The sequence below is a fragment of the Stegostoma tigrinum genome, chromosome 3 (genome assembly GCF_030684315.1).
Source record: "Stegostoma tigrinum isolate sSteTig4 chromosome 3, sSteTig4.hap1, whole genome shotgun sequence".
In the NCBI taxonomy this organism is placed as follows: domain Eukaryota; kingdom Metazoa; phylum Chordata; class Chondrichthyes; order Orectolobiformes; family Stegostomatidae; genus Stegostoma; species Stegostoma tigrinum.
Window position 1 is genome coordinate 114,888,952 of NC_081356.1, and position 24,090 is coordinate 114,913,041.

The 24,090-nt window shown below is 43.1% G+C and overlaps 2 protein-coding genes across 8 annotated transcripts in view; both read right to left on the bottom strand.

The window, feature by feature from the left end:
- The window catches only part of LOC125451320 (organic cation/carnitine transporter 2-like), a 52,481-nt gene extending 39,315 nt beyond the window's left edge, over positions 1 to 13,166 (bottom strand). The window contains exon 1 of one of the 2 annotated variants that reach the window (XM_059644846.1): positions 12,659 to 13,166. In XM_059644846.1, the coding sequence (XP_059500829.1) occupies positions 12,659 to 13,042 (384 nt within the window). In that variant the 5' untranslated portion in view covers positions 13,043 to 13,166. The remainder of the gene's footprint in view (positions 1 to 12,658) is intronic. The other variant, XM_059644848.1, reaches the window with a different exon arrangement.
- Positions 13,167 to 21,647: 8,481 nt separating this feature from the next.
- The window catches only part of trappc11 (trafficking protein particle complex subunit 11), a 61,613-nt gene continuing 59,170 nt past the window's right edge, over positions 21,648 to 24,090 (bottom strand). For 5 of the 6 annotated variants that reach the window (XM_048527638.2, XM_048527635.2, XM_048527637.2 and 2 more), the window contains 5 exons: positions 23,566 to 23,677; positions 23,246 to 23,337; positions 22,582 to 22,715; positions 22,268 to 22,435; positions 21,648 to 22,117 (listed from right to left, as the gene is read on the bottom strand). In XM_048527638.2, coding sequence (XP_048383595.1) covers positions 22,073 to 22,117; positions 22,268 to 22,435; positions 22,582 to 22,715; positions 23,246 to 23,337; positions 23,566 to 23,677 — 551 coding nt within the window. In that variant the 3' untranslated portion in view covers positions 21,648 to 22,072. The remainder of the gene's footprint in view (positions 22,118 to 22,267; positions 22,436 to 22,581; positions 22,716 to 23,245; positions 23,338 to 23,565; positions 23,678 to 24,090) is intronic. The other variant, XM_048527634.2, reaches the window with a different exon arrangement.

Here is a 24,090-nt window from a genome sequence, read left to right on the forward strand (position 1 = left end):
GATGAGGGGATGCAGTTGGCTTTTAACCCATCATGTGGCATTTCCCCAGAATGGCAAAGCAAGTAGGCAGAAGACGACTTCTTGCTGAAAGGGAGTTGGGTCGTCAGTCTCTCACTATCTCTTCCTTCTTCCTCGCTCTGTTTGAAGTTTTCCTGACTCTGCAGAATGTGACATTTCATGGGTCCACATAGGACTCTGCATGACAGTGGACGCAATGTGCATTCTGTTATGATTCTGACAAAAGGAATACATTGGAAATCAAGTCCCACTACTCCATGAGGTGTAAAAATTGTAAAATGTCTCATTCACTCACAACAATAGATGATTCACTTCTCTTCATTACTGTTATGTGGAACAATAAGAGCAGACTTGCACCAGGTATCTTCGCTTTATAACTTGTAACTTGTTTAGTAGAAACAATCTTCTGCTTTAAGCACTTGCTAAACCAATCATCAACTAAGTTACGATGTAGAATTAAACAATATTGCTAACACAACCATAGCCATATGCACACTAGGCAAGACACACAACTCTGCAGAGAAATTAATGGTGGAAAAATAAGCAACACCCTATTGAACAGGAGTCCAAACTAAAACTGAAACAATACATGGTCCTATCACTTTGCTAAATGGGATAGACTTGGAACAGATCTAGCAACTCAAGACTGGCCATCTGGGAGGCAGTATAAGCCAATAGCAGCAGCAGAATCATACTCCAAAGCAATCTACAACCTCATGGTCTGGAAGGTCCCCCACTTTACCATTACCAGGGAATGAAAGCTGGTTCAATGAAGGACATTCCAGCAGCAGGTCCACTGCTCCCATGCAGGGAAGATGAAAATGTATCTGAATATTTGGGGGACATAAGCTGCTATTGAATTATGGTTTTAAAAAGAGTACTCCTTTCACCATAAATCAAAATTACTTAAATCTTCAGCTGATCTGCTGAACACTGATCATTTATGAGAATCTGTCAATATAAATTCTCTTTCGATTTTCTTTTCCCATTGACTTGGTTATAATTAACTTGCTATTTCAAGATAAATGCATACAGTACATTTGCCTCATCTACCCAGGGCAAAATAAAAGATCCAGCCAGATTAAATAACTCATCTCTGGAATTTACTTCTCGTCTTCTTGTGGCAACTCATTAAAATAAATAAAACCCATTCAATGGATCCGATGTATCCCAAGCAACTGTAACAACTTTGTTCAATTTATCTGTTAATGCCTGTTCTTTGACCTTCCTACAAGGAGAATTATTGACACACTAATACACAGTCCAACTTCAGCTTATCCATTCAAAGAACATAGTTTACCACACCTCTTTTCATTCCCCCTCCCAATCACATTTTGCAATGCACTTAAGCAAGTTTCTTTTGAAAGAAAGAGACTTAAATTGGAGATAACAAAGTGTGGAGCTGGATGAACACAGCAGGCCAAATAGCATCTTAGGAGCACAAAAGCTGATGTTTTGGGAGGGTCTAGGCCCGAAACGTCAGCTTTTGTGCTCCTGAGATGCTGTGTTCATCCAGCTTCACACTTTGTTATCTTGGATTCTCCAGCATCTGCAGTTCCCGTCATCTCTGATACAGCCTTAAATTGGATCTCAGTTTTTGTTTGTTTCTCCTTATTCACATATAAAGTACATCAAAGACTGCAGATTAATCAGCGTTATACCGTTTTAAAATCTTTTAATGCAGAGGAGATTTGGGCTTCATTGCCTAAGCCAAAATGTGTTGCCCATCCCTAGATGAACCTGAAGAGGTAGTGTGGTCTACCTTCTTGAACTGCTGCTGTCCATGTACTACAGGTAGACCCACTGTGCTCTCAATGATTTTGATCCAGCAACGTTGAAGGCACCGCAAATATATTGGTGTGTGGTGTGTGGCTTGGAGGAGAACTTGCAGGTACCTGTCAACACCCATCAAAATTAAACCACTGGCACTTCAAGCTGCTTCTCACAAACCCTTTGACAGCGGGAGCAATTTCTCAGTACAAAGTCAATGACTGAAATATTTCTCTTTAATCAGTGCGTAAGATAATAAAAGCTGTGAAAAGTTCAGCCAACATCTTCCAATTGGTGCTTGGTTCATAAAGCACATACAAAATCATCATTTATTGCTAATCCAGGTAACTTGCATCGAACCCAGATGCCCTTCTGCTTCATCTACATCATCTAATTGTAGCATTCATTTTGAAAGCAAATGCACACTTACCAACATTTCAATTACATGTGACACTTAACTCCCAATTGTACTACTTATACTTATACTTGCTTTGCAGAATGATTTTGGAACATAACAGATTTTAACTGACGCTCTCGAGCTGGTAAGAATTACAGTTAATCTTTCCCTTACCAGCACACAAACGGCTTAAAACATGGACAAATAATTCTAAGAACCCTATCCAGAGATTATATATACACTCTGGATCTCCCAGTGACAGAGTTCACAAGGCCTGAGGCATCGTCTGATCTGTTTGGCAGGAATTTCATTCATTATTCATTTTAACAGGCAGAGACATTGTCCAGGTCTTTTTCCTTTCAGGCGCCGATTGCAATAACTGCTCAGTTCCATTCACACCATCACCTTGTGCCAACAGCAAGGCATACTCTCATTTTGGGCCTTATTTGAGGAAATAAAGTCATTGACAAAGCACTGCCTTCTTAAAAATGTGTCCCCAGGAGAGGCATGGTCTGTCCTTCTCGAGATACTCAACAGAAAAGTAAAAGGTGACAATCAGTAAAACAGTAGCTGAAATGCCAATTCTGAGCAATTAAAATGGACACAGCAAAGTACTGAAACAATAAACAAAACTGTTGGAAGACTGCTTTCTCCTGGTGCTGATCTGCAAGGAATCTTTACAAATGGGCACGTACAGCACATCCTCCTGATCAATGATATCTTTAACAGGTGCTGGTCAGTCTGCCCAGCACAGAATAATACAGCACAGGCCCTTCGTCCCAGGCTGTTAAGCTGAACATGACTCCAAATTAAACTAATCCGTTCTGCCTGCCCTTGGTTCATATCCTTCCATTCCTTGAATATTCATGTGCTTATCTAAAAGCATCTCTCATATCTGCCTCCACCACCACCCCTGGCAGCACATCCCACACTCCCATCACTCTCTGTGTAAAAAAATTTGCCCCCACGTCTCCTTTGAACGTTCCCCCATCACCTTAAATATATGCCCTGTAGTATCAGACTCTTCAACTCTGGGATAAAGATTCCGGCTGTCAACCTTATTTGTGCATCTCGTAATTTTATAGGCTTCTATCAAGTCTTCCCTCAGCCTTCGTCACTCCAAAGAAAACAATCCGAGTTTTTCTAGCTTCCCTTATAGCTCATACCCTCTAATCCAAGCAGCATCCTGGTAAACCTCTTTTGCACCCTCTCCAAAGACTCCACATTCTTCCTGTAATGCAGCGACCGGAATTGAAGACAATGCTCTAAATGTGGCCTAACCAAAGTCTTGTAAAGCTGCCATGATGTGGAGGTTCCAGTGTCGGACTGGGGTTGACAAGGTCAGAAATCGCACAACACCAGGTCATTGTCCAATAGGTTTACCCGAGAATGCAAGCTTTCGGAGCGTAGCTCTGATGAAGGGGCAACGTGTGACTTCTGACCTTGTAAAGCTGCAGTGGTTATTAGTTTGGTCAGGGACAGACTATCTTGCATGTTCAGGATGACATTATTCCACACTGTCAGCTGCACAGGGATCTCTTCTAAAAGTGACAAATGACAGTCTCAGGCTCCACTCGAGGATCACTGAAGACTGCAAACTTGCAAAACTCTTTTAATGGCAAGAATTTTTGAGCATCGAATCCAACTTGAAGAATTTTTAGTGAAAGTGTATTTTAGTGATTGGCAATGTGGTAGGCCTGCCCAATGAATAGTAGTCCTCCTACCGAACTCACCAGAAGTGGATGCACGAATATCTGTCTGCCTGCCTGGGCATGTTGGAGTCCAGCACACAATGACCTGGGGCGATGTGTTACTTTGGCACTCCATTTCTAATCCACATCCCTTCGCCACACAGCAAAACCCAGAGATCAGGCACTGCTTCAGCCTCTCTTAACACAAAACTGGTCGGTGGCTCTAAGAGAATACAAGAACAAGTCCAGAAGGCAGCATCACCACAAAAGGTGCAGTTCCTGTGCTTCCTTTGTTTCCTTAAAGCCTGCAGGTCAGTGCTCAGACAGTTTCTGGCAGCACCTTCCAAACCTGCAAACTCTACTACCAAGAAGGATGGTGCTGCAGATACACGGGAACATCACCTGACAGGTCTTGTCCAAGCCTCTCACCACCCGGACTTGGAAATACATCACTATTCCTACCCAAACTCGCGGTTAAATTTCTGCAAGTCCCCACATGGTAGCACTGTGAGTATACTGACCCCTGACACACTGCAGTGGCTCATGAAAGTAGCTTCTCAGGGGCAATTAGGGATGAGAAACAAAGGATGTCCCAGTGATGCTCAAATGGAGTGAATGAATAAAAATTAAAATAGAGCCATGGAGTAATAAAGATGCACAGCACGGAAACAGACTCCTCGGTCCAACACGTCCATGCCGACCAGATATCCTAAATAAAGTCCCACGTGCCAGCATTTGGTCCATATTCCTCTAAACCCTTCCCACTCATATACCCGTCCAGATGCCTTTTAAATGTCATAATTGTGCCATACTTCCCCACTTCCTCTGGCATTTCATTCCATTCACACAGAGGATGGTGCAGGCAAAGGTTGCCCCTTCGGTCCTTTTTAAATCTTTATCCTCTCACCTTAAACTTATGTCCTCTAGCTTTTGACTCCCCCACCCCAGGGAAAAGACATTGTCTATTTACCCTGTCCATGCCCCTCATGATTTTATAAACCTCTGCAAGGACACCCTCAGTCTTCGACGCTCCAGGGAAAATAGCCCCAGCCTTATCAGTCTCTCCCTATAGCTCAAACCCTCCAACCCTGGTACATCCTTATAAGTCTTTTCTGAACCCTTTGAAATTTCACAACACCTTTCCTGTAGCAGTGAGACCAGAATTGCACATAGTATTCCAATAGTAGCCTAACCAATGTCCTGTACAGCTGGAACATGATCTCCCAACTCCAATATTCAATGCATTGGCCAAAAAAGGCAAGCATACCAAACGCCTCCTTCATTCCTATCTACATGTGAATCCACTTTCAAATGAAAATGTCAGCTGACACAGTCAAAATAAATCCACTGTTACAAGAACATGGTAGCTGCACTCCCTCCTTGACCCATCACACTGCAGGTATAACACAGTGCACCTCAAATTCAAATCTGTTCTTTACATGAACTTGAAATACAGAGGTCGCAATGGCTAGAATATGCTTAACGTGAATCTCTTCAAGGCACATAATCAAACCAGGAAACCATTCAAGTGAATAATAAAATGTGAGGCTGGATGAACACAGCAGGCCAAGCAGCATCTCAGGAGCACAAAAGCTGACGTTTCGGGCCTAGACCCTTCATCAGAAAGGGGGATGGGGAGAGGGAACTGGAATAAATAGGGAGAGAAGGGGAGGCAGACCGACGATGGAGAGTAAAGAAGATAGGTGGAGAGAGTGTAGGTGGGGAGGTAGGGAGGGGATAGGTCAGTCCAGGGAAGACGGACAGGTCAAGGAGGTGGGATGAGGTTAGTAGGTAGATGGGGGTGCGGCTTGGGGTGGGAGGAAGGGATGGGTGAGAGGAAGAACCGGTTAGGGAGGCAGAGACAGGTTGGACTGGTTTTTGGATGCAGTGGGTGGGGGGGAAGAGCTGGGCTGGTTGTGTGGTGCAGTGGGGGGAGGGGACGAACTGGGCTGGTTTAGGGATGCAGTAGGGGAAGGGGAGATTTTGAAACTGGTGAAGTCCACATTGATACCATATGGCTGCAGGGTTCCCAGGCGGAATATGAGTTGCTGTTCCTGCAACCTTCAGGTGGCATCATTGTGGCAGTGCAGGAGGCCCATGATGGACATGTCATCTAGAGAATGGGAGGGGGAGTGGAAATGGTTCGCGACTGGGAGGTGCAGTTGTTTGTTGCGAACTGAGCGGAGGTGTTCTGCAAAGCGGTCCCCAAGCCTCCGCTTGACCTATCCCCTCCCTACCTCCCCACCTATACTCTCTCCACCTATCTTCTTTACTCTCCATCTTCGGTCCGCCTCCCCCTCTCTCCCTATTTATTCCAGTTCCCTCTCCCCATCCCCCTCTCTGATGAAGGGTCTAGGCCCGAAACGTCAGCTTTTGTGCTCCTGAGATGCTGCTTGGCCTGCTGTGTTCATCCAGCCTCACATTTTATTATCTTGGAATTCTCCAGCATCTGCAATTCCCATTATCTCTGAAACCATTCAAGTGATGTTGACACTTAAACATCAGCCATCAAACACTATTCTTTTTCAAAATGTCCCTTCATCACACAAACATTCAGGAGCCAGAATTTTCAATTTTTAACTATTTGAAAATATTACAGAACATTAAAAGTTACTTAGGAATGTTTTAGCTTTAAACTGCGACCAGACGCTTAATCAAAAGAAAATCAAAGACATCTTTGGGAAAAGGTAATGATCCGAACTTGCTGTTATTCATACCAAGTCGTCAATGATGGGAAAAAAAATCAATTTTGACACTGCTGAGGATGGCAGATTTTTTTGGGCTTGCATTTTCAAAGCTAGACGTGGAATTTATTTTGCAAGTATAAGTTAGACATTAAAACTATTCTCAATTTCTTGCAACAGAGAGCGGAATTTGGTGGAGATAACAATGAAGATTTACACAACAACCATGCTTTATGTTTAGAATCCCAAAACAGTTTACACACAGTTCCAGTTAGCTACTGCTTTGTCGTGAACCCCACTATCTCCACCATCTTTCTCCAGAGCTGCTAAACTACAGATTATTTTCCATCAAAAGCTTGTTTGATGGCATTTCCTCTTCTAAGTGAGCGAAAGGGACTGGAGTTCCGAGTTCTCAAATGCATGGCTTTTCTTCTCAATTTGTATCATAGCTAGGTCGTACCCTTTGAGAGGGAGTGCTTAAGGCTGTTTAGCACCACGCTCAGAGATGACTAGCAGGCAAAATGCTGCCTTGGGAGCAATGCCCTCATCCCTAAAATTCATTTTAAAATAAGCTTTTCTTTTAAAAAGAACATTCCTGAACTTGAATTAAACCCTCAAAGCATAGATGATCCAACACACATCTTCTCATTTTAAAATTTAGAACAGTGGAAAAGAAACTTGTCACATGTGTGAGAGAACATGCCTGCCCAAAGCAGTGTTAATGAACTTTCAAAACTGTTGTTTCAGGCATATTACAGCTGCTTCATCAATGACCTTTCTTTCATCAGAAGGCCAGAAGCAGGGATGCTCGCTAATAATTGTATGATGTTCAGTACTGCTCGCAACTCCTCAGATACTGAGACGGTCCATGTCTGGGATTGGGAAGCAAAAGATAACTAAAAGAGCAATACTGGGGCTGGGCAAGGTGAATAAAATATAAGAGCAAGCTAGCTAATGTTATGGGCCAGACCAAACCCTTTCAAAATATATTACCGAGATAGCTCAGATGCTATTATTTTAAAGGCAAGAGTCAGGCTTTGCATTCCAGGCACAATTCAACTGGCTTAAGTGCTAAATTTGAAGCAAAACACACTTATACAGCATTGTTAAAATACAACAAAAGAATGAAGGAATTTGAATAACATAACTCTATTGGAAGACTTAGCAGAATAATATAATATTAACTAATACAAATTAACTGTTTCATTATAACATCACATAAACACACCCTCGGAAAAAGGCAAGTTCAGAAAAATAGATTGTTTCACAGGCAAATCTCCAAGCCAGGAAGAAAATATCAAAAGAAATCTCTGAGACAGAGAGTAGCAAGGAGAGATGTACTTCAGCTCCCATCCAGCGTTAAGACCCAGCAGCAACTGCTACTGAAAACTAAAACTAAAAATCCTCGTTCTGTGGGAGCTTGACCCCATTCATTCAAGCTGCTTCTGTTGTTCCAACCTCTTTAAAAAAACCAAGGCCTCACAAGCTGTTTACTCTATAGGCTTTCAATAAATTGTTCTACACCTCAGTCTTAAAATCTCTCTTCAAAGAAAAAGGACAAAAATACACCTCTTAAAGCCAAGATAACAAAGTGTGAAGCTGGATGAACACAGCGGGCCAAGCAGCATCTCAGGAGCAAGCCATACTGACACGCTAGCAACATTGAAAAAAAATGCGAGTTTTTTTTACATATATAAATATCACATATATATTTTAGGGCGGCACGATGGCTCAGTGGTTAGCACTGCAGCCTCACAGCACCAGGGACCCGGGTCGAGTCCATCCTCGTGGAGTTTGCACATTCTCCCCGTGTCTGCATGGGTTTCCTTCGGTTTCCTCCCACAGTCCAAAGATGTGCAGGCTAGGTGGATCGGCCATGCTAAAATTGCCCGTAGTGTTCAGGGGTGTGTGGGTTATAGTGGGATGCTTCAAGGGCGGCGTGGACTTGTTGGGCCGAAGGGCCTGTTTCCACACTGTAGGGAATCTAATCTAAAAGGTAAGACAGGGCAAGAGTGGACATTGGACCGCTGGAAAATGAGGCTCGAGAAATAGTAATGGGGAACAAAGAAATGGCAAAGCAACTGAACAGATACTTTTCATCGGCAGCACACCAGAACTTCAAGAGAGTCAGTAACAGAAGTGAATGTAGCGGCCATTCTAAGGTGGTGTTTCACACGCTGAAAGGTCTGAAAGCAGATAAATCACCAGGACCAGTTGGACTACACCTCTCTGAAGGAGATAGCTGAAGAGACAGTGCAGGCATAAGTGGTGATCTTTCAGGAATCACTGGTGTCAGGGAGGGTCTCAGAGGCCTGGAAAATGGTTAATGTAATACTCTGTTTAAGAAAAGAGTAAGGCAGATGATGGGAAATTATAAACCGGTTAGCCTGACTTCAATCATTGGTAAGATTTTGGAGCCCACGATTAAGGATGAGATCGAGGAGGATTTGGAAGCGCAGCATTAAATAGGGCAGAGTCAGCATAAGTCAACAGGAGGTCATGCTTGACAAATCTAATAAAATTCTTTGACAAATCTATTAGAATTCTTTGAGGAGTTAATGAGCAATTTAGACGAAGGACAGCCAGTTAACATGACCTATTTAGATTTCCAGAAGGCATGTGACAAGTTGCCACATAGAAGGCATTATGGACAAGGACCTGGCATGAACAGACGACTGGCTGACTGACAAAGGCAGAGAGTGGGGATAAACTGGTGATGACAGCCTATGACTACTAGAGTTCCACAGAGGTCAGTATTGGGACAACTTTTCCTGTTATACATTAACCGTCTGGACAAAGGAAATGAGGGCTTTGTGGCTATGTTTGCAGATGACACAAAAATAGATGGTGAACAAGCGGTGTTAAGGAAACTGGGAGACTGCAGAATGACTTGGATTGTCTAGGAGAGTGGGCAAAGAGGTGGCATATGGAATACAATATGAGAAAGTGTGAGGCAATGCATTTTGCCACGAAGAATAGAGGCATACACTGTTTTCTAAATGGGGTAAGGACTCAGAAATCAGATACGTAAAGGGACTTAGGAGTCCACGTTCAGAATTCTATTAAGGTTAACATGCAGGTTCAATTGGCAGTTAGGAAAGCAAATGCAATGGTAGTATTCATTCTGAAAATGGCTAGAATACTACAGCAGGGATGCACTGCTGATGCTGTATAAGGCTCTGGTCAGGCTGCATTTGGAATATTGTAGACTGTTTTGGGCTCCATAACTATGAAAGGACATGCTGGCATTGGAGAGGATCCAGAGGAGATTTACGAGAATGATCTCAGGGATGAAAAACTTCTCATTTGAGGAGCGGTTGAGGACTTTGGGTCTGTTCTAAAAGGAGTTTAGAAGGATTGGGGGTGGGGGATTGCATTGAAACTTACAGGATTCTGAGAAGCCTGGGTAGCGGGGACATAGAGAAGATGTTTCAACTAGCAGGAGAGACTCGGACCTGAGAGCTAAGCCTCAGAATGAAGGTACAACCCTTTGGAACTGAGATGAGGAGGAATTTCTTCAGCCAGAGGGTGGTTTATCCATTTAACTCATTGTCGCAGAAGGCTGTGGAGGCCAAATCATTGACTGTGTTTAAGGCAGAGATAGATGTTTAGTAAGGGGATCAAGGGTTACAGAGATACAACAAAAGAATGGAATTGAGAAACACATCAGTCATGATTGAAGGCCGCAGTTAACTAATTGGGCCAAATGGCCCAATTCTGCTGCTATATTTTATGGTTTGGGTTGGTAAGTAACATGCATGTCCGGCAAAGGCCAACTCCAAAGACCATGTCTCATGCCCCTCGACATTACGATCACTGAAATCCCCAGTATCAACATCCTAGGGATTACCAGTGACCAGAAACTGAACTCCACCAGCCATAAAAATACCATGTCTATTGGCGAGGACTAAAGGCAGGAATTTTGTGGAACTAATTCACTTCCTGTCTCCCTGTGGCCTGCCCACCATTGACAGGCACAATCAGGAGGTGTGAGAGGGATCAGTTAGCTAGATGCTGGCTTGCGAGGAAGGGCGATACCAACAGAGTGGGTTCAATTCCCACACTGCGGTGGAAAACATGAAGATCCGTCCTTCTCAAACTTGAGGATGTTTTTGGTAGTGTCTCTATCTCTGAGCCAGGAGGCCCAGGTTCAAGGCCCAACTGCTTCACAGGTACGTATTGACATTTCTGAATATTAGCATTTTTTTAATAAAGTGGAGTGCAAAGGCATACTCTTGTGTGGAAGAATATAGCCACAACAGCACTCAAGATGCTTAGCACCAAACAGGAGAAAGCAGCCTGCTTCACTGGCACCCCATCCACCACTAACACACTGTAACGTCAATGGAGTCCATCTACAAGGTATACTGCTGTAACTCACACAGGCTCTTTCAAAAACACCTTCCAAACCTGTGACCTCCAACACCTGGAAGGACCAGGGCAACAAAATACATGGAACACCACCAAGTTTCCCTCTAATCCACTCACCTTCTGACTTGGAACTATAAGACCATTCCTTCACCAGCACCAAGTCAAATTCAATTTTGTAATTCAAGCTCATCACCAGCTTCTCAAGGGTAGTTAGGAATGGGAAATAAATTCTGGCTTTACCAGGACACCAACGTCTCAAGAGAGAATATTTTAAAAATGCTTGTCACAACGGCTTTTCAGAAAAACAGAAGTAGATTGTGAAAACGGTACGTCTGCTTTGTGGAATACCGTTAGCGGGATTATTTAGATCAGTCAGGGTTAATTATTTTTAAAGATTCTCACCTAAATTGCTTAAGGTTTAAATTAATTTCTATAAACTACAAATTAAGTGTTTCACATCATGATTATTTTTAGGTGGATAAGTGTTCAAGACTCGTTGCTTCTACACTTAAAACCTTACAATTTTTTTTAAACTGGTAATATTTACATTTTAAAACTTCCAAGGTAAGATTCAGAATGGACTGGGAACAGGGCAAACAGATATTAGGAATGGATCTTCTCTCTATCCCAAAACCAAACTAACCCTCAAATACAGTCATATCACAACATGCCTTCCCTAGAAAGTCCGTTACTAATGTGGGGTATACAGGGTAGATTGATCTTACAGTCATAGTCATACAGCATGGGAACAAACCGTTTGGTCCAACTATTCCACACCGAACACGTTCCCAAACCAGGCGAGTCCCAAATGCCCACATTTGGCCATATCCCTCCAAACCTTTCCTACTCACGAAATTATCCAAATGTCTTTTAAATTTTATAGCTGAAACAGTGCCCACCACTTCCTCTGGCAGTTCATTCCATTTATTAGCCAATCTCTGTGTAAGATAAAAAGTTACTCCTCATGTCCTTTCTATATCTTTCACCTCTCTCACATTTAAAAGAAAAACTCAAAGGTCACACTTCCACCTCCTATGCTCCAGTGAACTAAGTACCAGCCTATCTTTACAACTCAAACTCTCCATGCCCAGCAACATCCTGATAAATCTTTTCTGAACCCAAATAGGTCAGCACAATGTCACGGGCTGAACAGCCTGTACTGTGCTGTACTATTCTATGTTCTATGTTCTAATGGCATCATAGGTCAACCCACAGCAGGTGGACTGCAGCGGTTCAAAAAGGCAGCTCATCACCACCTTTTCAAGGGCAATTAGGAACGGACAATAAAACACTGGCCAGCCAGTGATGCCCACATCCCAGAAATTAATTTTAAAAAGCAGCCCCATCCTTAGATTTTCCTCCCTTCCCCCACTCACATAATAACATACGAATCACTAAATGCCCACAAGGCCCTCCTGGCAATGTTCTGATATCTATGGTTTCCTGCCCATTAGACAAAACTCAATTTCTAACATTTTAAGATCCTGAGTATAGGCCACTGGACCCTAGGAAGTCTTTCCTGCAGTTCCAGGGAATTAAGCCTCTCAAAATAATGCTTGAAATCTAGAGGGCTCACTCCCATTTCAAATCCAACAGAAGCTGAAGGAGTCCATGTCCCAGTAACCAAATCTGCCCAGCATCATTGCTTTTCTGAACAGAAAACCACTTAACAGCAAATTTATGGGGATCACGTAGTCGTCTTAAAAAGACAGTGAAAAATCTCTTACCTCACTGACAATAGTAGAGATGTACCTGTCTGTACTGTATACCCAGCCGTCACTACATGGCTCTATTTCCCGGGCTGTGTCACTGGAGCGGTCTCCTACAATAGTTTTGAACTTGGTGCACCTACTGTACACTTGCTCACCATCCCTTTCTTCAATAGGGATCCGTAGACTCAGGTTCATAGAAAGCTTACTTTCTTCGAAGGTGCTATTTGGAGAGTCGGGCAGGCGGCAGTGGTGCTGCGGGGTGTCTCCCACGAACACCATACACAGACCAGTGTAACCGTTCGGGATGATGATGACACTCAGCAAGAAGAATATTGTTTTCTGGAAGGGACCCCACGACCCTAGGAAGGCAGTCAATTCATCATAATCTTGCACGTCCATCCTCACAAAAAAAGTGACCCTCCCGGACAACCGTCACTCCCAATAAGTCATGCGAAGAAGAAGCTCTTAGAGTCTGCAGAAGCAAAGTCAACGTTAATGAATAATGTTTTAATCAAAACCTGTCAACCACAGCAACTTCTTCCAATGCAAATTCAAACACCTGTCACAACACGTCTCCTGGCTGTTCAGATGCGCACGCGCGCAGGGGTGAAATTGCAACCAGGAATTTTGATACTTTTCTCTGACCACGTGCTTGAAGCTGCTTTAAAGAAAACTTTCCCCTCTTCCTTAAAACTTGTGTGGCATAACTTTTGATCAGTCCCAATCCCAGTTATTCACTGGAGCAATCGCAGCCGCAATGCTTTAGAGAAGAGAGAAGTTTTACAACACAAGTATCAAGAAAAACAAAGACTTTTTAAAATTAATTTGTGGGGTGTGGGCATCGTGGCATTCATTGCCCCTTTCTAGTTGCCCTTGAGTAATTGGCATTCTTGGGCCACTGCCATCCACCTGCTGTGGGTTGACCCATAATGCCATTGAAGAGGGAACTCCAGGATTTTAACCCAACAGCAATGAAAGAATGACGATATGTTTCCAAGTCAGGATGGTGAGTGGCTTGGAGGGGAACGTGAAGGTGTTGGAGTTGCCATGCATCTGCTGCCCTCATCCTTCCAGATGGAAGTGGTCATGGGTTTGGAAGGTGCTGCCTGAGACTCTTTGGTGAATTTCTGCAGTGCGTCTTGTAGATAATACATACTGCTGCTACTCTGTGTTGCTGGTGACAGGAGTGGATGTCGTGCCAATCATAGAAGGCTTCTTTGTCCTGGATGGTGTCAAAGTTCTTGAGTGGTGTTGGAGCAGCACTCATCCAGGCAAGTGTGCAGTATTCCATCACATTCCTGACTTTTGCCTTGTAGATAGTGGACAGGCTTTTGGGAGTCAGGAGGTGAGTTACTCATCACAGTACTCCTAGCCTTTGACCTGCTATTGTAGGCACTATGTTATATGGTGAGCCCATCTGAGTTTCTGGTAAATGATAATCGCCAGGATGTTGATAGTGGGGAATTCTGTGATGGTGCAACCATTGAATGTCATGGGGTAGTGGTTAGATTTTTTTTATTCATTCATGGGATAAGGGCATCACTAGTTAGGCCAGCATTTGTTGCCCATCCCTAATTGCCCAGAGAGCAGTTAAACATCAACCACAGTACTATGTGTCTGGAGTCACATCCAGGCTAGATCAGATGACAGTTTCCTTCCCTGACAATCCACAATGGAGTCATGGTTATCATTGTCTATTATTGATTATGGTCATAGCTTGGCGTTTCTGTGGCATGAATGTCACTTGCCACTTGCCATCCCAAGCCTGATATTGTCCAGACCTTGTTGCATTTGGACATGGACTGCTTCAGTATCTGAGGAGTCACAGATGGTGCTGAACATTGCTCAATCATTGGTGAACATCCCCACTTCTGCCCTTATTAAGAAGGGAAGGTGTTTGATGAAGCAGCTGAAGATGTTTGGGCCTAGGACACTACCCTGAGGAACTCCTGCAGAGTTGACTGATCTCCAGCAACCATGACCGTCTTCCTATATAGATAACAAAGTGTGGAGGTGGAGGAACACAACAGGCCAGGCAGCGTCAGTGGAACAGGAAAGTTGACATTTTAGTTCAGGACCCCACCATGATACATCAGGCCATTGCATTCACTGCGGTTATGGATGTCATTTCATCCGGTGATCTCCCCACATCCGCTGCCAAGCTAATAGTCCTCCAACCCCACATAGCCTGTTTTTACCTCCTGCCAAAAATCCACAAACAGGACTGTCCAGGTAGACCCGTTGTTTCAGCCTGTTCATGCCCCACAGAACTCAGCTCTTCCTACCTTGACTCAGCCTTCTCTCCTTGGTCCAGTCTCTACCCACATACATCCATGATTCATCTGACGCCTTACGCCGGTTTCAACGCTTCCAGTTTACTGGCTCCAGCCACCTCCTCTTTGCTACGGATGTGCAATCCCTTTACAAATCCATTCCCCACCAGGACGGCCTTAGGGGTCTCCGCTTCTTCCTGTAGCAAAGACCTTCACCATCCATACCCACCACTACCCTCCTCCGCCTGGCCAAGCTTGTCCTTACCCTCAACAACTTCTCTTTCAAATCCTCTCATTTTCTTCGGTAAGAGGGGTTGCCATGGATACACGCATGGGCCTGAGTTATTCCTGTCTCCTCGTGAGGTATGCGGAACATTCCTTGTTCCAGTCCTATTCTGGCCCCCACCCACAACTCTTTCTCCGATACATCGATGATATCATCAGCGCTGCTTCCCTCTCTCGTCAAGAATGGGAAAACTTCATCAATTTTGCCTCCAATTTCTACCTGCCCTCACTTTCACGTGGTCTTTCTCTGACTCCTCCCTTCCCTTCTTCGACATTCCTGTTTCCATTTCTGGGGATAGACTGGTCGCTAATATCCATTACAAACCCACTGACTCCCACAGCTACCTGGATTATACATCCTCACACCCCACTTCCTGTCAAGTCTCCATCCCATTCTCTCAGTTCCCCTGTCTCCGTCGCATATGTTCAGATGAGGCCAACTTCGACAAGGGAGCCTCTGAAATGTCCACATTCTTCCTCAACCGAGGATTCCCCAGCTCCATTGTTGACAGGGCCCTCAATCGGGTCCGACCCATCTCCCGCACTTCTGCTGTCACCCCTTTTCTTCCCTCCCGCAACAGGGATGGGGCCCCCCCTGCTCCTCATCTACCATCCCACCAGCATCCACATCCAGAAGATCGTCAGGTGCCATTTCCCCTCCCATGTCCGCCTTCCGCAGGGACTCTTCCCTCCAGGACACACTGGTCCATACCTCCTTCACCCCCAACACCTCCCCAATGCCCTACGGCACCTTCCCCTGTAACCAGCGAAGGTGCAACACCTGCCCATTTACCTCCTCCCTCCCCAGTACCCAAGAGCCTAAACATACCTTCCAGGTGAAGCAACACTTCACCTGCACTTCCCAGAATCTAGTCTGCTGCATTTGCTGCTCACAATGTGGTCTCCTGTACATTGGGGAAATGAAGCATAGACTTGGCGACCACTTCCCAGAACATCTACATTCTGCTCGCAAAAACCACCCAGAACTACCTGTTGCCTGCCACTTCAATGCACCACCCTGCTCCCTGACCAACATCTCTGTCTCCAGCTTGCTACAGTTTTCCAGTGAACCCCAGCGCAAGCTGGACGAACAACACTTCATTTTCTGCTTGGGGATCCTACAGCCCTCCAGACTCAATATTGAGTTCAATGATTTTAGGGCCTAAACTCCCCCATGTCCCAGACCCCACTCCGCACACCAGGCCTTGTTATGACATAGCCTGCCACTCCACTCCCCCTGTTGTTAGTCACTAACAGTCCCCATTAACAACTACTCACCCTCCCAGCCTGATCGTTAGCAACTCCTTTGTCTGTCCAACTGTTTTTCTCTCTCTTTGGGCTCTATCCTATCGTTTAGTCCCTACCCCACGCACCTCCCTATTTTCTGCATATAAACTGACATTTTCCCAGCCACCATCAGTTCTGAGAAAGGGTCACCGTACCTGAAATGTTAACATTTTTTCTCCTCCACAATGTTACCAGACCTGCTGAGCTTTTCCAGCATCTTTGTTTTTGTTCCTGATTTTGGTTTGAGACCCTTCTTCAGAAACCATCTTCCTATGTGTCAGGTATGATTCCAACCACTGGAGTGTTTTCCCTCTGATACCCATTGATTCCAGCTTTGCTAGGACACTTGTTCAAATGCAGGCTTGAAGTCAAAAGCTGTCACTCTCACCTCACCTCTGGAATTCAGCTCTTTTGTCCATGTGTGAACCAAGGTTATAACAAGGTCTGGAGCTGAGCGGCCCTGGCAGAACCCAAACTGGGCATCGCTGAGCAGGTGCTGCTTGATAGTGCTGTTGATGACACCTTCCATCACTTTGCTGCCGATCAAGAGTAGGCTAGTGAGCCGGTAATTGGTCGGGTTGGAATTGCCCTGCTTTTTATTAACCAAACATACTTGAGCAATTTTCCACATTGTCGAATAGATGCCAGTATTGTATCTGTACAGGAACAGTTTGGCTAGGGGAGTGCGAAGTTCTGGAGTGCACGTCTTCAGCGCTATTACTGGAATGTTGTCAGGCCCTGTAGGATTTGCAGTATTTGGCATGTCCAACAATTTCTTGATATCACATGGAGTGAATCAAACTGGCTGAAGAGTGGTAAGTCTAATGGTGGGGTCCACGAGAGGAGACCAAGATGCATCATTCACTAAGCACTTCTGGCTGAAGTTTGCTGTGAACATTTCAACTCTATCTTTTGCACTTACGTGCTGGGCTGTTGCATCATTGAGGATGGGGATAGTTGTGGAACCTACTCCTTCAGTGAGGTAGAGATAATAAGAACTGCAGATGCTGGAGAATCCAAGATAACAAGGTACAGAGCTGGATGAACACAGCAGGCCAAGCAGCATCTTAGGAGCAGGAAAGCTGACGTTTCTTAGAAATGGGGGAGGGGAAAAGGGTTCTGAAATAAATAGGGAGAGTGGGGAGGCGGATCGAAGATGGATAGAGGAGAAGATAGGTGGAGACAGACAAGTTAAAGAGCGGGGATGGGGCCAGTAAGGGTGAGTGTCGGTGAGGAGGTAGGGAGGAGACGGGTCAGTCAAGGGGCCGGGATGAGGTTAGTAAGTAGGAAATGGAGGTGTGGCTTGAGGTGAGAGGAAGAACAGGTTAGGGAGGTGGGGACAAGCTGGGCTGGTTTTGGGATGCGGTAGGAGGAGGGGAGATTTTGAAGCTTGTGAAATCCACATTGGTATCATTGGGCTGCAGGGTTCCCAAGCGGAATATGAGTTGCTGTTCCTGCAACCTTCAGGTGGCATCATTGTGGCACTGCAGGAGGCCCAGGATGGACATGTCGTCTGAAGAATGGGAGGGGGAGTTGAAATGGTTTGCGACTGGGAGGTGCAGTTTTGTTTTGTGAACCAAGCGTAGGTGTTCTGCAAAGTGTGAGTGGATTAAATCTGCAGGCTTTGACAAAATGTATCCCAGGCTGACTGAAGCAAAGTAGGAGATATCAGGGGACCTGGCCGTAATTTTCAAATCCTCTCAGGAATGCTACTCAAGTTGTCCTAATTGAAAGGAGAAGAATAGAGCAAGAATAACAAAGTGCGGAGCTGGATGAACATAGCAGGCAAAATAGCATCTTAGGAGCACAAAAGCTGACGTTTCGAGCCTAGACCCTTCATCAGAAAAGGGTCTAGGCCCGAAACATCAGCTTTCCTGCTCCGAAGATACTGCTTGGCCTGCTGCGTTCATCCAGCTCCACACTTTGTTATCTCGGATTCTCCAGCATCTGCAGTTCCCATTATCTCTAATAGACCAAGAATTACAGGTCAGCCAGGCTAGCCTCAGTGTTGGGAAAAGTTATTAGAAATAATTGAGGGAGGCAATTGATTTGCGCTTGGAGAAATAGAAATTAATCAGGGATAATCAGCATGGTTGTGGTTGACAAATTTGACTGCATTTTTGTGGAAGTAACCAGTTGTGTGATTGAGGGCAAGGCATTTGATGAGGTCTACATTGACTTTAGCAAGGCTTTTAGGGAGGCTGCAAGCTAGTCACAAAAGTAAAACCTGTGGGATCAAAAGTGAAGTGGCTCATTGGATCTAAAACTGGCTGACAGGCAGAAAGAGGGGATTAATGGTAGAGGGGTATTACTGTTTTTAGAAGTCAGATTCCAGTAGAGATCCATAAAGCTCAATGCTGAAGCCGTTGGTGCAAGTTAATAATTCAAACTGAACAGTGTGGTAAATATCAAGAAGTTTGCAATAACATGAAATTCGGTAGGGTCAGAAACAGTAAAAAGAATTGCCAAAAACTGAAGGAAGATATTGACAGGCAATGACTGAACAGAGAATGGAAAATGGAATTCAACCTAGGAGAGAGTTTGAGGTATTGCTCTGAGGGAGGGCTAATAAGGCAAGGGATTACAGCATCAGTGGTAGGGCCCTGAAAAGTTCTTCGAGGGACCTTGGTGTTCATATGCACGGCTATCTGAAGATAGCAGGTCAAGTAGATAAGGTGATTTAAAAAGGTATGGTGATACGTGCCGTTATTATCCGAGGCACAAAATACAAGATCAAATAGGTTATGTTGGAATTCTATGAAATGATGGTTAACCCATGACTGGAGTACTGAGAGAAGTTCTGGTCACTCCAGTGGTACAATCACATCTTTCCTGTAAAGGGGGTACTGGGGAGATTTACTGGGAAGCTGCCTCAGCTGGAAGGTCTGAGCAATAGGAAAGATTAGATAGGCTGGAGTTGTTTTCCTTGGAGCAGTGAAGGTTCAGAGGTAACCAGATAGAAATGTATAAGATCGTGAGGGGCAGAGATAAGGTGGATAGGAAGTACTTTTTAACATTAGTAAAGAGATCAATAAGCAGGGATATAGTTTTAAATTAAGAAGTAGAAAGCCAAGCTTTCAGAGTCTTTCAGGGTCTGGAACCCAGTGCCTGAAGGCATAGTTAAGTCAGAAAACCTTGGAACACTTAAGCCGTACTTAGATGTTCTCTTATCCTGTCAAAGCATCCAGGTCTATGGTGAAGAGCTGGAAGATGCAATTACGTAGTCAGATCTTTTTGATCAGCATGGATATGATGATGTGAATGGCCACCTGTGTTGTAATGTCTACGACTCCATCAGAGTCTAGGACAAGAGACGAACAGCAGAGTTTTGGATGAACTGAAGAGGACCGAATGAGAGGATAGTGGCTTTCCTAATGCCTGGATAAAGAAATAGTGCTGAATCTAAGATGGATCTTTGGGTTATATAAAGGAGGGCTTAAGAGGCTACAGCTGTGGATTATTCAGACCGACAGTGAACTTCATGCTTTCAGATGATGTCACTAAGAAAAAACATGCAAATATAGAAGAAGAAGTGGAGCAGAGATGAACGCTCAGGAAACTCCTAAATGACGTGACCAGCATGGATAATGTAGCACAGTCATCAAATCTGACTGATGGCAGTCTAAGGGGAAGAAACCTACAGAAGAAAACAAACACTAAAAAAGGTACAGGAGAGCTGTGCATTAATGGGGCAAGCAACGCATTCTGACAAAAAGGTCACCAACTTGTTGCTGTCTCCACATATTTCCTGTATTTGCTGTTTTTATTTCTGATTTCCACAATCCAAAGTATTTTGTTTTTTTTCTCCATTTTGGTTGCATAGTCTTCCAAGATTTTTACTGGTGGCACAAGTATGGAAATTCATGATTGCCTGTTGACAATCGTTCAAAATTGAGTTATGAAAATTCAAGAATTAAACTAGTACTAAATTTTATTTATATTGCTGGTATCTGGTCAAACAGTTCCACAGGAATAAGCAAACAGGTCAAGTTGAGTTTTTTTTTTAAGAAAACGTATAGGACCCTTGGTTCTACAAAATGGAGACAACATACAATAGCAAGGAAATTATGCCAAGACTTTACAAAACACTGGTTAGAACACAGTCAGAAGACTATTCCATTTCAAGGGAATGCAGAAAAGATACTGGAACCAGGTAGGTGTGCTTTCAGATAGATGGAGATGCTAAACAAGCTGGGATTGTTGTAGCTTTGAGAAGAAAATGCAGGTGATTTGATAAAAACATTCCAAATTTTGGTAAGACTTGAGGGAAGGAGAACACAAACTGTTTCTGGTGCAATGGAACAAAGCACAGGATTTGAGGGGACTGATTAATCACATTGGATGCTGTTGTTACATCTGAACTCTCAACTTTCAGCCTCCATAAACTTACCCAATTCTCAACCACCCACGTTCCGTAGCCTAAATCACATCAAATCACATTCATCCATCACCATAGTTCTCGCTAAGTTAAAGGCTGTATATAGATAGTGCTTTCTATGACCAAATATCTGGACCGTAATCACAGTTGTAATGCGGAAAATTGGCAGTTTTGTGAACAAACCCCAACCAAGAAACAATACTGACTAGTGACAATCAATGAGAGATAAATATTGACCAGGACATGAAGGATAAGTATCCTGTTCTTCTCAGAAAAAGCACCATGTCATTTTTACATCAATGCAAGAAGGCAAATGCAACACTAGTTTAACTTCTCTGACAGATGGCACCTCCAGCAGTACAGCACACTGCAGTGGAATGTCAGCTTTGATGTTTCTGCTCATGTCTGGAATCTTGTGATACAGAGACAAGAGAGAAACCATGTGGGGAAAACAGTTTTCACCACATTCATACATGGTCCCTGAGCAATATTTCCTCTTCACTCCTGACTTCCAAAGGTACTGTTCCAATTTTTATTTGTTCCCCATATTGCCTTCATTTCTTTTGTGTCACTGGTGGTGATGTTTAAAATATGGAATTAAGTTCTATCTTGAATTTTCGTAACTCAATTTTAAAGGTACATCATGGATTCTGAATCAGACATTTTAGACGTTTGTATCTCCTTTTCTCATCAGGTGAGCAGTAACATACTAATTCTACGTCAATCAAAATCTGGAATTAGTTAACAGTGCAACAATCTGATCAAATAATTTAAACACACAAATTGCACTTGTAGATGATTTATTGAAATATTTTCCAGCAGCTTCTCTCAAACACCATAAAGGCTGCATATTACAAATGGAAAATTTACAATAGCATATATTCTAAACACAAACATCATGTCACTTTGAACATTAACAAAGTTCATAATGAAATCATGTAACAATTTTGCAAATAATTCTTAGTGCATTATTGATCTATTTTTGTTTACAAAACACTAATTTAAACATCTAAAAATGTTAAGCTTTTGAGACTCCCTGGAGACTTGCAAGAAAACATGTATGTCCAGCTGTTGAAAAAATATGATTGTTGTAAATTCTGCAGCTCCAGTCCAAATAGCCAGCTGATTTTATACATCCGTGAATAAGTATCCATTTGTTTTCGAATTACGACCACTTGATTTTTGTTTCACAGGACAGCTTCTCCATCAAGCAGCTACAACAATTACTTCATTTGCTTGCCGACCCTGTGGCTAAAATGAAAAGGCAAAACCAAAAAGTTATACTAACAGCTTCTGGGCAAAACTAGAACAAACTTTCTCCATGTACTCATATAGAACACATGGGTAAGCCTTCACATTGACTGAAATGAAACAAAATTCAAATGTCTATATTCAGTGTACCTTTACAAAAATGTGTGTGGGAAGAAATCTGCGCAATAGCTGGTTGGAGACAGCAGGAAACCGTGATAAGCTTATGTTAAGACCTGGCAGTTGTTGGTAACCAGCCATGAGTGGATAGAAGTTGTATAATAACTCTTGCTCCGTGTCGGGCAGAATTCGCAATCGAACCTTAAAAAGAATGCAAAAGTAGTACTTAAATAAAAAATGCAACTTTTAAAACGATGAAATAAAAAGGAGCTACTTTTCAACAACAAATACCTTTATTGCTCCATTCATCCACACTTAAAATATTTTAACAGATTCAAAAATTGTACCTGCTTAAGACCAGAAAACATAAATGCATCATTGGGTTCCACACAAATCTCCACATCCTGCACCAACTTGGTTCTATTTTGCAACCAATATTTGACAGGTAGTGATTCACGAACTCTACCAAACGATGGAAGCTCTTCAAAGAAAGAAAAGCAAGTCAGTGATATACTTGCAAATTAAGTTTAAATTGCTGTATAACCTTCACTAAAGTAGAACAACAGCATATTATGTACGCAAAATTTAATGTAGATAATTATTAACTTGAGATTCATGGAACAATTTTCATTTGAAACTCTGAATTATCAGGTAACAGGTTTTTAGTGTCCCAAACCACCTACTCCATTCCTATTAGAGAATTTCTACACTTAACATATTGTAATTGTTGCAATCTTTAATCATGCCAAGCATTTTTCATCGAATGAATCAAGAATCAGAATTACTCAATGGCTATGATTTAGACACTGAGCAATAGTATGCTTTAGATACTAGCTCCTGAATAAATCCTTCCTTATTTCTTCCTTTAGACATTACACAAGTCTTAAAATTTCTTGTTAATTAGGAACTCCCACAGGTTGTCGCATTGCTATTGCAATCTATATGCAACTCTTAACATTTCTAATTGTGAAGTTGCATGCATATAATGAGTGGTTGTATAAATCAGTTCACCTGCATGAACAAACAGCGGAATTTCCTCCACAATCACATGGGGCAACGTTATCACCGTGTTGACAACAGGTATGCTTTTTGCAGCAGACGTCCTATCAGCAAAACACATCATAAGTAAATGCTTAAAAGCGTGGGTTTTCTCTTTTGATTTGCAACAAACTAGAACAAAATAGCTTCCTTGTTAGAAAATTAAGGATAGATTTCTGCTGCAAGGCCTTGGTTATCTAGAAGCTGAGTGTCATTTTAAACATGCCTCGTCAAAACAGTCTTCTATTGATAGAGCCAAATTCTTCATTTTACATGATTAAAAAATACATTGCCTTTTCCAGGAGATTATATAACGACCCGAGGCAACTCCACTGTGGTTAGTAGGTGCTGGCGGACACTGCAAGCAGAAGCACTCACTGGCACATTCTCCTGTCTGTAAAACCACTGAGGGAAAATAGATTTCAAAAGCTGAGCAATTATAAGACAAATCACAATTGAATTCTTGGTATTTTACATATACCATTGAAATATTGAATAATAGCCCGTCAATCTCAACCATTTTGTAGCCAACATGAAAGCTTTAGCTTGAGCAGACTAACTTTTTAAAAATAAAGTTCCACTTTCAGCACGTCATCCCTTTCTCTCTTGCTCGCTTCCCCCTTAACCCCCCACCCACCCCTACCTTTCTTTCTTCTGCAGGCATGCATGTTATATCACCACTGTCTGAGGAGGTGATGGCCTTGTGTTATTATCACTGGACTATTAGTCCAGAGACCTAGGTAATGACTTGGACTTGAATTTGAATTCAGCCATGGCAGATGGTGTAATTTAAATTCCATTAAAAATAATCTGGTATC